At 36.4% G+C, this 12704-nt stretch overlaps 1 protein-coding gene across 1 annotated transcript; it reads right to left on the reverse strand.

Moving 5' to 3' along the window:
• Positions 1-688: 688 nt before the first annotated feature.
• On the reverse strand, positions 689-12278 carry LOC117328736. The gene is made up of 2 exons (XM_033886246.1): positions 12256-12278; positions 689-5959 (listed from the first exon to the last, which is right to left on the reverse strand). The coding sequence occupies exon 2, from the start codon at positions 5934-5936 to the stop codon at positions 3735-3737; it is 2202 nt and encodes a 733-aa protein (XP_033742137.1). The 5' UTR covers positions 5937-5959; positions 12256-12278; the 3' UTR covers positions 689-3734.
• Between the last annotated feature and the right edge of the window lie 426 nt (positions 12279-12704).

Below are 12704 nucleotides of genomic sequence, written 5' to 3' on the forward strand. Positions count from 1 at the left end.
GGAAGATGATACAGGTAGGTAGAATGATACGGTAGCCTAAACTACACAGAAAACAATGACTGATAATACAGGTAGGTAGAATGATACGGTGACCTGGACTACACAGAAAACAATGACTGATAATACAGGGAGGTAGAATGATACGGTACACAGAAAACAATGACTGATAATACAGGTAGGTAGAATGATACGGTAGCCTGAACTACACAGAAAACAATGACTGATAATACAGGTAGGTAGAATGATACGGTAGCCTGGACTACACAGAAAACAATGACTGATAATACAGGGAGATAGAATGATACGGTACACAGAAAACAATGACTGATAATACAGGTAGGTAGAATGATACGGTAGCCTGGACTACACAGAAAACAATGACTGATAATACAGGTAGGTAGAATGATACGGTAGCCTAAACTACACAGAAAACAATGACTGATAATACAGGTAGGTATAATGATACGGTAGCCTGGACTACACAGAAAACAATGACTGATAATACAGGTAGGTAGAATGATACGGTAGCCTGAACTACACAGAAAACAATGACTGATAATACAGGGAGGTAGAATGATACGGTGACCTGAACTACACAGAAAACAATGACTGATAATGCCCACATACTTTTACACTTAGTGTTTATTTAAAGAATTTAAAGTAAGAAATATTGATGATTATATGGTAATTCAATTCAATTCTTTTATTACGTTCGGCCGTACGGCCTATCATCGGCAGTCACAAAAACATTGTACATGAAATACATAAATTACAGCATGGCGTATACAACAGGACATAACATATAGAGAATGAGACATCATAACATCAATGATTGGTTTAGTAATTATTTCTTAATTTAGTAGCTTCATGTTTATATTTTCCTAGAGAACACAGTTCCTTTACATTTTGTACTCTGGATAGCTGAATTAATTTAAAAACAGGTGGGTTATTCCAGTAATAACGTTTGATGTACTTTTTCCTTAAATTTCTATAACTATTACATTCAAGAATAAAATGATATTCATCTTCAATTTGTTGTCTAGTATTATACATATTACAAAATCGTCTTAATCTTGGAGTATTATTATATCTACCAGCTTCAATGGCTAAACAATGCGCAGATAGACGTATCTTAGTAACAGACAGGGAAAAGGCCGAAGTTCTAGCCATTTTTTTCAGTAGTGTTTTTACAAAGGAACCCCCCGGGGCCCTACCAGAGTTTGAAAACAGGAATCCAAGCTACCCTTTTAAAGAAATTGTTTGTAATCAGAATGTCGTGGAAAAATTACTCGAGAACCTAAATGAAAACAAATCACAGGGACCAGATAGAATGCACCCAAAAATTCTAAAAGAGATCAGAAACAATATAAGTTCACCTTTGGCAGATATTCTTAACAAATCATTATCAGAAGGAAAACTACCCCAAGCTTGGAAAGAGGCAAACATAACCGCCATCTACAAAAAAGAATCCAAATCTGACCCGGGTAACTACAGACCTGTAAGCCTGACAAGCGTAATAGTTAAGACACTCGAAAAATTAGTGAGAGATAGCATTGTTGAACATATGGATAAAAATAACTTTCTAAGCCCCAAACAATTTGGTTTTATATCTGGAAGGTCAACTCAACTACAATTGCTAACAGTACTGGAAAATTGGACAGAGATAATAGACAAGGGCGGGGAGCTAGATGTTATATACATGGATTTCATGAAGGCATTTGATAAAGTGCCACACCAACGTTTATTGAGGAAATTGTCAGGATATGGTGTTAGCCTTCAGGTTGTTAATTGGATAAAAGACTTCTTAAGAAATAGATGCCAGCGAGTAATAGTCAACGGAGAATCCTCTAAATCGTACCCGGTAATGAGTGGTATCCCCCAGGGAAGTGTATTGGGCCCAATATTATTTGTTGTATATATCAACGATCTACCAGAAATACCAGTGTCCCAATCGCCACTCTTTGCTGATGATACCAAATTATACAGACAAATAAGCAATAGCGAGGATGTTAAAATACTCCAGAACGATTTGGATAATCTTCAAAATTGGTCCGACGAATGCCTACTGAAATTCCACCCTAATAAATGTAAAGTTCTTTCGCTTAAAGCAACTCAAAAACGAAAATACTATATGGAAGGATCGGGAGGAGAAAGAATCCAACTGGAACATGTCAAGAACGAAAAGGACATTGGTGTCACCATAGATGAGGATTTAAACTTCAAAACGCACATACAGTTAATTGTCAATAAAGCTAACAGTATAGTTGGACTGATAAGAAGATCTTTCGTGTATCTGGACGAACTCATGTTCAAAATGCTATTTAAAGCTCTAGATAGACCCCACCTTGAGTATGCTGCAAGTGTTTGGAACCCATCAAAAGTAAAAGATATAGAACTCATTGAAAATGTGCAGAGAAGGGCAACAAAACTGATCCCTGGATTTAAAAATATCTCGTACCCGGAACGGCTACAACGGTTAAATCTCCCAACGCTACAGCACCGTAGGACCAGAGGAGATATGATTAACGTTTTTAAGATAGTAAATAACATATACGATAGTAGAATAACAAAAAACTTTTTTCCAAATGGACAAGATGAGTAGAACCAGAGGTCACGATAAGAAAATATTCAAAAAGCGATGTCGTCTTGATGGAAGGAAACATTTTTAACATACCGAGTTATTGATTTATGGAATAGCTTGCCACAAATTGTTGTCAATGCTGATTCTGTCATTAAATTTGAAATAATGTTAGATGATCATTGGAAAAATAACCGTTTTTGTTCATGAATGTACAGGAACTAATATAAAGCCATTAATTACACAGGAAATATTTATATTATACTATGTATTGATATTGATATGGATATAGAGGCTACAAGCCTGCGTCCATTATTTATGCTAATAAATGCTAATAAAAGACCAATTCTAAATCTTTTAGGAATATATTTGGTAAGATAAAAAGGTAATATTACAATGTCCACAAGATGTATATATATGTGACATTTTGAGGATGACTCTAATAAATGGTGTAGGTGTTGCCGAGCTTGGTCAAAAATTCTCTGCTTAATAACTGGCAAAATAATGTCGATATAGCTTGCATACATTTGCTGGTTTTCCCACACATATCCAAAGCCACGCGAAAAAAGTTCATTTTTAATAAAAGTTACCCAATTGAAACAAATTCTTGTATTACAATTTCTTAAAAATCCATATGCACGATTCAAAATACAATTTCGTGTAGTAATTAACTTAAACCAGTACTTAATTATCCTTAGTTTCCTGTAATATTGTAGTGGAAAACGACCTAGTTCACAATATACCATCGCATTTGAGGTTGATTTTTTTTACATTAAGTATTCTTTTGCAAAAGTGTGTGTGGACCTTTTCAATGTCAATTGCCTTTGACGATCCCGATATCTCGCAACTATAGCTTAAGATACTTCCACATATGTATCGAAAACATGAAGCATAGTTTCAATATTTGATTTCATGTGATTACATTTTGTAAAAAGTGCAAACATTGCTTTCCGACCCTGATTTGATAGCTGTATTTGAATACTGTTGAATTTATTATTAAATTTCAGATTTACTCCTAAATATGTGAATTCATTTACACAAGCAAGGTCACTACCCTGATATGTTCATTTCTCATTGCAATGAACTATACCACCTATTCGAAAAACAACGACTTCAGTTTTTTCAATATTTACAGTAAGTTTCCACTGTTAGTATATCAAATGTTTTGACTTTCTGTTTTCGTGTTGAGCATGGTAACAGATCCTTCGTTTAGACCATACATCTGTTCTCTGTTGTGTATTCTATCCGAGATCTCCCTATCCTCCTTACAAACATTCCACCAGGTACAGTTCACATTTTCCACCTCTATGGCGCACCTATCCTCCTCATCAACACATGTTTCAAATCTCCATCGACAAACAGCTTCAGATATCTTTTCCTCTAGTTCCTCCTGTTTTGTTGCCTCGTCATCCGACCATAACTTCTCTATAACTCGGGGCAATAACACGATTACTATAAAAGCCACTGTCTTTGCCGCTTTAGAAAAAGTGTCAATCTCACTCCTTAGAAACAGAACTGTTAACGTTAGGAGCATGAATATCCCGGTCATCATTATCTTTATCAACAGTTTCAAAACTTTCTTTCTGACAGGTGAACACTCATTACAAACAAAATCGAATTCCTTGATCGAGATAGTTTGGGCCACTTCCGATTTAGTCAGTTTCTCGTTGCTGGCACTACGACCTTGATGGATTTTATGAATACGTTTGTGATCAATGTCCTTGTCAGAATCGGCATCCAATTTTAACTTAAACATATATTCTAACATCGTCCTATATAATCCAGTGAAACTCCGCCAGTAAAAACACAAGTACAATAGAACTGGAAATACCATAAAATATTGAGATAAATCATCGAACGAGGAGCATGGGATAGTGTAGAGTGTCGTGTATATTATAATGTTAAATACAAACACCAGGTTATTGCCAAATATTATAATCACGAAAAAAGTGAAATATACCGCAAGGAAACAAACGCGAAATAGTTCTAACCAAGAGTTAACTAAAGTTAAACATGAGAAAAAGAGGCCTAAAAGTGGGAGAAATCCCCACAGGATATTGACCGCTATATTGAGTGTGAAGAATAACAAACATAATACAAATACAGGTACGAATGTTATACAATTCCAAGATATACGTCTGTTTCTGTATATTAAACCTGAAAACGATTCCTTTATAAGCAGAAACCAGAATCGAGTATTGAAAATAATCATAAACCGCTCGGCGTGCATGGCTATCATAGTGTGGCCATCTGTTAGTTTTCTTTTCTCCTCGTGTTTCAGGAAATCTTTTAATTTTGATTTCTTCACGAATAAGGTTTTGGAAGTGCCGATGGATGAAAGCATGAATATATGGGGATCGTCTAAAAGATGTTTAAATGTCGCTGTTGGAATGACATGGAGAAGTATTAGTGTGATGATCATCCCGACGACAACAATAGCGCCATATATCTGATAGCGCATCTCTCGTGAAAGGGAGTCGTACATCCAAACATCGAGCTCCTTGTAGGCTAACTTAGACGATAACTCGGACATCTGAAGCCGCACATTCAGTATCTGGACAAGGATACCGACCATCCACATAAGTAACAAAGACCTGGTGACTGGACGTCTGTTCAGATACTTTGTGAAGAGTGGACAGAAGGTCACCATGTAGTACGACACTTTCAGGACAAACCTTTTCACGCTGTATGGCCAGTCCTTTTTGTGATAGCGCGTGAGATTATCATCTTTGATGTGTAGCGCGTCATAAAACACGTACACGAGATTTGGACTATAGAGCAAAATGATGACTACCCAGATATAGGTCAGGTTGACCAGAAACGGTTCATCTACCGCCTTACCACAGGTTTTAGTACAGTTACCTGTTCCGTTGCATGCCTGCTCACTATTTTCACTTATACCACCAAGAACGTCGAATAAATTTCCAGCGAAATCAAAGGCGACACCCTTTGCGACACCATTGATGGCCTGATCAATACGAGGAATACATGTCATGTTGGTCTGGATGTGTTCGATCTTTGTTGATTTCTGTAGATAGGATGTCATCACGAGATTCCTGTCCTTAGACAGAGACAATCCATCGGAATTTGACATTGTCAAAACTATATCAGAAACATTCTTCGTTTCATTAAGATGGATTTGCACCACAAGGACGTCGAATTTCCCCTGCTCAAGCTCTTGTTTTAGTCGTCGTACCCGTTCTAATGTCTCATTGTTAAACATTACGTAACAGGTATCCGTGGTGCTCTCCAGAGAAATGTATCCTTTCGGCAAACTCTTCGTGCGAAATTTTACGTCCGACTGGACGGACAAGGACACCAGTGATGCGATGATGAGAGCACGGAGGAAAAGTCCCATCCTGTCGATAAATTGGTCGTCTCCTTTAAATAAAAGAAACTAATGTATCTAATCTATATCTAAATACTAAATGAAAATTAATATGTCATGTAGTAAGATGAATCAGAGACGTTTGAGTATAGTTATGACCAATAACGGATAAAACGCTGAAATCTTTGAAAATATTATTTTTTGCCTCCACTGTAATAAAACTCTCTTCAAATTTATGACAAGTGCTGATCCTCCTCCCTTTTACAAATCAATTTGTTATTTGACATGTTACCTCCATGATGTAGAGCTCTGTTTGCTGCATTGACTCATTCTAAACGCGTGTACCAAATAAAAACCAGCAAGACAAATGTGTGGCGATAAATTGGCTCACTTTTTTAGGAGTGGCCGCAATTATTTTATTTTATTTTCATTCTTTTATGTTGATAATGATAATTGAAAAGATTTTGATTATTAATAGTATTTCTTTGAATTCTTTGTATGAATAACACCTTATACAGCAAAGGTGAGCGGAAGATAGATTAGTCCGCTTTACAAAATTACAACATTGGTTAACGCTACAATGCACCATAACATAATGGCAAAATAGCACACATACAAAACATTTCTCACATACAAAACATTTCTCACATACAAAATATTGCTCACATACAAAACATTAAACAGATAAATGTAGCATGTATATGCAATAAAATATGGGAGGGATGCGAGGGTAAGCAGTAGATTTGTGAAATTCGTTGACAAGATTTTGTTTCTTCCAAATTAAAATGGCGACCGTCCGAAAATTTTTTTCTCAGTGCTGGGATGCCCAGTTAGAATTGAACAATGAGAGATGACCTTTGCTCTATGACCCCGGATGTGACGCTTACCATATAAGGGTCACGGGGCGTGGTTTATCGTTATCGAACTATTGGTAATAAAATTCTGCCAGTTAGTGCAAAAACATGTTTGTTTGCTGCAAACTATCATAATAACATTAAAATGTATCAATATACCAAATCTACAGAAGCGCGATTCAATCTTTAGATATTGGTTACACGCCATTGTTATATATGTTAATAAGTAAGGCCCGATGCCGATGGCAAAAGAGAATTGAATTTCCAGGAGGCATAGGAAGCGAACGGAGAGAGCTAACCATGGCACAGGATGTGATGAACTTTAGAAACAGCAGAGTGTTTTGAAAAGTGAATAGTGTGAACTTCTGCTATCGGCATCGGAATAGTTTATTGGAATAGTTTACTTGAATTGTTTATTCATTTGATAATCTATAGTCATAATGATTTTTTTTTAAATTATATCTTCATTATTACTCTCTCTCTCTCTCTCTCTCTCTCTCTCTCTCTCTCTCTCTCTCTCTCTCTCTCTCTCTCTCTCTCTCTCTCTCTCATATGTAAATATATGTCATCTTGTAATATAAATGTATTATATGTATGTAAAATTATATAGGGAAAGGGCTTAATATAAGTTTGATAACTTGTGCCCAATTCCCATGTATATATTAATATACAATAAAATATGTTTAAACCAATAAATCAAGTAAGACATACGGAACTTTGTGATATTGAAGTTTTTGATTGTGGATCTGCATTCTTCTATGAGCTGCCGAATTATAATGTTATTGTTACTGATTTAGGTATTTACCAAAACACGGTTACGGACATTTTTAATTTTCGTTATAAAGGCAAGGTCAAGGACATATATTACACCTGGTAATGTCGTCCGTAACGATGATTTGCAGACAAAGCCGCTTTATAACTAAATATCACGCTAGGGTGGAAATATAATACATGTATATCTGTTTACTACAACAAGGAGGGTCAGCGGGTGAGTTGTCTACAGCGGTGATCTACCCCGTAGTGGTAGTCCAACATTTAATGTTACACGCGTGATTGCCGCTTGATTATGTCTTCCATTTACGTCACGTGATAACGAACCAAGTAAAGTCATGTTAAATTCTGGTAACTGAGATGGGAGGATTCATATCATAATAAACATATGGCATATTTACAAAGCGAAACAAAAATGGATACCCATAGGGTCATGTGTGAAATTTCTCTGATGAATTTTCAACTATTAAAGATGTCTCTAAAATTTCACACTTAACCAACATCTCGACCATTCTACTACAACGGCATTCCAAATATATTCTAAATCTGATTGACGTGAAAGCCCTTCCTTCCACCCGGTTTTTTTTGTTCTACCAATGCTATATTTATATATTTATATGGATATATTTTTGGAAGGATTGACACCCCCCGGTGCCCTATAGACAAACCTCCGGTGACCAATGTAATAGTCTAGGACCCGTAGTGTTATCATATACAATATTATAGGTAAAATACCGGATTAACGTAAGTCAGAAGAACCCTACTTACCAAACAGCTATAATGTGTGATACTTTCCGGTATGACAAATCGTTACGTCACCCGAGTGGATCTTTATGGTAGTAAATGGTGATCTCACACCAGGGGATACCATACACAGAGGCTGTAGGTACAATGAGGCTTAGTGTTCTGTTATAATATCTATTGTACTTTGATATAAGTACCTATACTTACTTTGTGTCTTATCATTTCGTACATATAAATTTATTTGCAAATAGAATACGTCAATTAATCTGTGTCGCTTTACGTTAAAACATGTATAAAAGCTTGGCTTCTCTTCATCTTCTTTCTCGTAGATACATCTATCTAAATATAGACCGGAAAGCCAAGTAGTAATTTCCGCGTATAAATCCAAACAAATTAAACAAATCCAGCATTTGCATGATGTAGGAGATAATTCTATCTATTGTCATGAAATATATGCGACGATCGCGATAACAGGCCAAGCGAGATAACTCTTGCTATATTTAGTGACCATTGATGATGCGATGTAAGGTTGGTGCCCAGTGTTTAACATCTTCGCTAGCCAAGGCTTCTGATTACGTTACACTCCACGAACAGAAGCCTTGGCTAGCGAAGATGAGTGTTTAAGGGACATCCACATATTATAAAGTCAAATCCGGTCAAACCAATTCTCCTATTGTGTGCTTTTAACACTTGTGAGCAAATTGGCGGCGTGGCTATTTTGTGCAGCATATTTGATAAGAAAAAGAGCTAATTGTGCCCCCTAAACATGCATTTTTTGCATGGTTTGTTGAAAAACAAATACACTATAGCAAGACCTATGGTTAGTCATGATACAATGTAAGTACTAAAAGTTGATAACAATTACTTCTGGAGTTAAAACCTCGTAAAATATCACTGATACTTTTTAAACCACTGAACTATAGCTATTTAGATGCTCCTGAACCCTCGATAGTTCACTGTGATGTAGACGGGTACTAGCGTGGTTGATTTTATTAGTTAACGCGTTCATTTAGTCAGATTGATTTCAAAGATGGTACAGTAGACACATTCATTTATCACAGACAGGAAATCGGCGATCTCTAAAGATGGTACAGTAGATACATTCATTTATCACAGACAGGAAATCGGCGATCTCTAAAGATGGTACAGAAGACACATTCATTTATCACAGACAGGAAATCGGCGGTCTCTAAAGATGGTACAGTAGACACATTCATTTATCACAGACCAGGAAATCGGCGATCTCTAAAGATGGTACAGTAGACACATTCATTTATCACAGACAGGAAATCGGCGATCTCTAAAGATGGTACAGTAGACACATTCATTTATCACAGACAGGAAATCGGCGATCTCTAAAGATGGTACAGTAGATACATTCATTGATCACAGACCAGAAATCGGCGGTCTCTAAAGATGGTACAGTAGACACATTCATTTATCACAGACAGGAAATCGGCGGTCTCTAAAGATGGTAAAGATGTGATAAATGAATGTGTCTTCTGTACCATCTTTAGAGATCGCCGATTTCCTGTCTGTGATAAATGAATGTGTCCTCTATACCATCTTTAGAGATCGCCGATTTCCTGTCTGTGATAAATGAATGTGTCTACTGTACCATCTTTAGAGATGATCTAAGATCACCTTCCTTACCGTGCTATTTGACAAATAATTGGGATGTTGAAGTACATTTGTTCACCCCAGCACTATTTCCGGGACTTCTTTGTCTGATTTCCATACATTAAACCCTACTCACCGATAGATAGAGGGAGAAGGATGCTTCCTTTTACGGGATGTTTTTCCCTTCTTTTTGTAGTATTCGTAGCTGTCAAACACAGAGCAAGGAACAAAAACTCATACCGCCTTTACTAACCCATGATGACGAAAAGAATGAATAGGCTCACTCTTCAGGACAATCGTACTGTTTTAGAGAATTGGTGATCAATGTTAATGACCCTATATAAGTATATATGCGCCTTTATGACATAATTAGCAAATCTTATCTTTGAAATTATCAACTGTAAAACCTGTCAAAAGTCTGCCGAGGATAAGGAGCTAATAGAGTATTTTATATCACGAGAACTTCACAGCTAAACCTGAAGATTACAACCTGTAGAGAATTACGTATAAAGAGGTGTAACACAGCGCCGACATTCCTAACGTTATATAAGTCACGAAAAATACTAACAATGTTGTCAATCACTTAGCTTAAATAATATAGCGATATTAAGTTTAACACTACCGAGACGATTACGATATATAACAATGGTTATGACATAGGTATTATATGACAGTACAGGTAAAAAATAAAAAATAAAAAATATAACACCAAGTCAGCTGACAATACCTACTGTATTTTAGATGAGGATTATCTAAAGTAAAACCAAGTATTAGGTAAATAGAAATATCAATCTGTTACAAAATAAAATACAGCGACACCAGATTATCTATAACGATATAGAATTATACCGTCACCTCACAGTCTATAACGATATAGAAGTATACCGTACGATATACAATTATACCGTCACCTCAGTCTATAACGATATACAATTATACCGTCACCTCACAGTCTATAACGATATAGAATTATACCGTCACCTCACAGTCTATAACGATGTAGAATTATACCGTCACCTCACAGTCTATAACGATGTATAATTATACCGTCACCTCACAGTCTATAACGATATAGAATTATACCGTCACCTCACAGTCTATAACGATATAGAATTATACCGTCACCTCACAGTCTATAACGATATAGAATTATACCGTCACCTCACAGTCTATAACGATATAGAATTATACCGTCACCTCACAGTCTATAACGATATAGAATTATACCGTCACCTCACAGTCTATAACGATATAGAATTATACCCCCACCTCACAGTCTATAACGATATAGAATTATACCGTCACCTCACAGTCTATAACGATATAGAATTATACCGTCACCTCACAGTCTATAACGATATAGAATTATACCGTCACCTCACAGTCTATAACGATGTAGAAATATACCGTCACCTCACAGTCTATAACGATATAGAATTATACCGTCACCTCACAGTCTATAACGATATAGAATTATACCGTCACCCTCACAGTCTATAACGATATAGAATTATACCGTCACCTCACAGTCTATAACGATATAGAATTATACCGTCACCTCACAGTCTATAACGATATAGAATTATACCGTCACCTCACAGTCTATAACGATATAGAATTATACCGTCACCTCACAGTCTATAACGATATAGAATTATACCGTCACCTCACAGTCTATAACGATATAGAATTATACCGTCACCTCACAGTCTATAACGATATAGAATTATACCGTCACCTCACAGTCTATAACGATATAGAATTATACCGTCACCTCACAGTCTATAACGATATAGAATTATACCGTCACCTCACAGTCTATAACGATATAGAATTATACCGTCACCTCACAGTCTATAACGATATAGAATTATACCGTCACAGTCTATAACGATATAGAATTATACCGTCACCTCACAATGTATAACGATATAGAATTATACCGTCACCTCACAGTCTATAACGATATAGAATTATACCGTCACCTCACAGTCTATAACGATATCGAATTACCGTAATCTCACAGTCTATAACGATATAGAATTATACCGTCACCTCACAGTCTATAACGATATCGAATTACCGTAATCTCACAGTCTATAACGATATAGAATTATACCGTCACCTCACAGTCTATAACGATATAGAATTACACCGTCACCTCACAGTCTATAACGATATAGAATTATACCGCCACCTCACAGTCTATAACGATATAGAATTATACCGTCACCTCACAGTCTATAACGATATGAATTACCGTCACCTCACAGTCTATAACGATATAGAATTATACCGTCACCTCACAGTCTATAATGAAATAAAATTAAATATATATGTGACACTAACTCAATACATACCGAAACAGAAATATGCCACAGTATACACACACAGTATAAATGTGATATGAACAGAACCACACAAGGGTGTTAAGGGGATGTTTCAGATAATTAATACTTAATCACTGACCACTACCTATTTACACAAATCATCGACACCTGTTGTCTGTATACGGCCCCAGGTTCCCAGTTTATTAGTCGATCACAACCTGTTGTCTCTCTCCGTTCCTTATTCCATGTATCTGTCCACCTATATAAGCATAGGTAAACACGTCACGTGAATAATTTCCCCCGAGATTATGACCATGAGGAATATTTTATAGAATGTGTGACTGAAACAAAGGTGTTATGACAATGACCTTTCCCTGGCGGTGCTGTCCCGTTTGATACCGTGGTAGAGAGTGGGTATTATATGGGCACGCCTTTGTGAGGGAGGGTAGACCGGTTTTAATCCTTTCACAGGGATTTAA

Source organism: Pecten maximus, chromosome 6 (assembly GCF_902652985.1).
Source record: "Pecten maximus chromosome 6, xPecMax1.1, whole genome shotgun sequence".
Classification (NCBI taxonomy): Eukaryota; Metazoa; Mollusca; class Bivalvia; order Pectinida; family Pectinidae; genus Pecten; species Pecten maximus.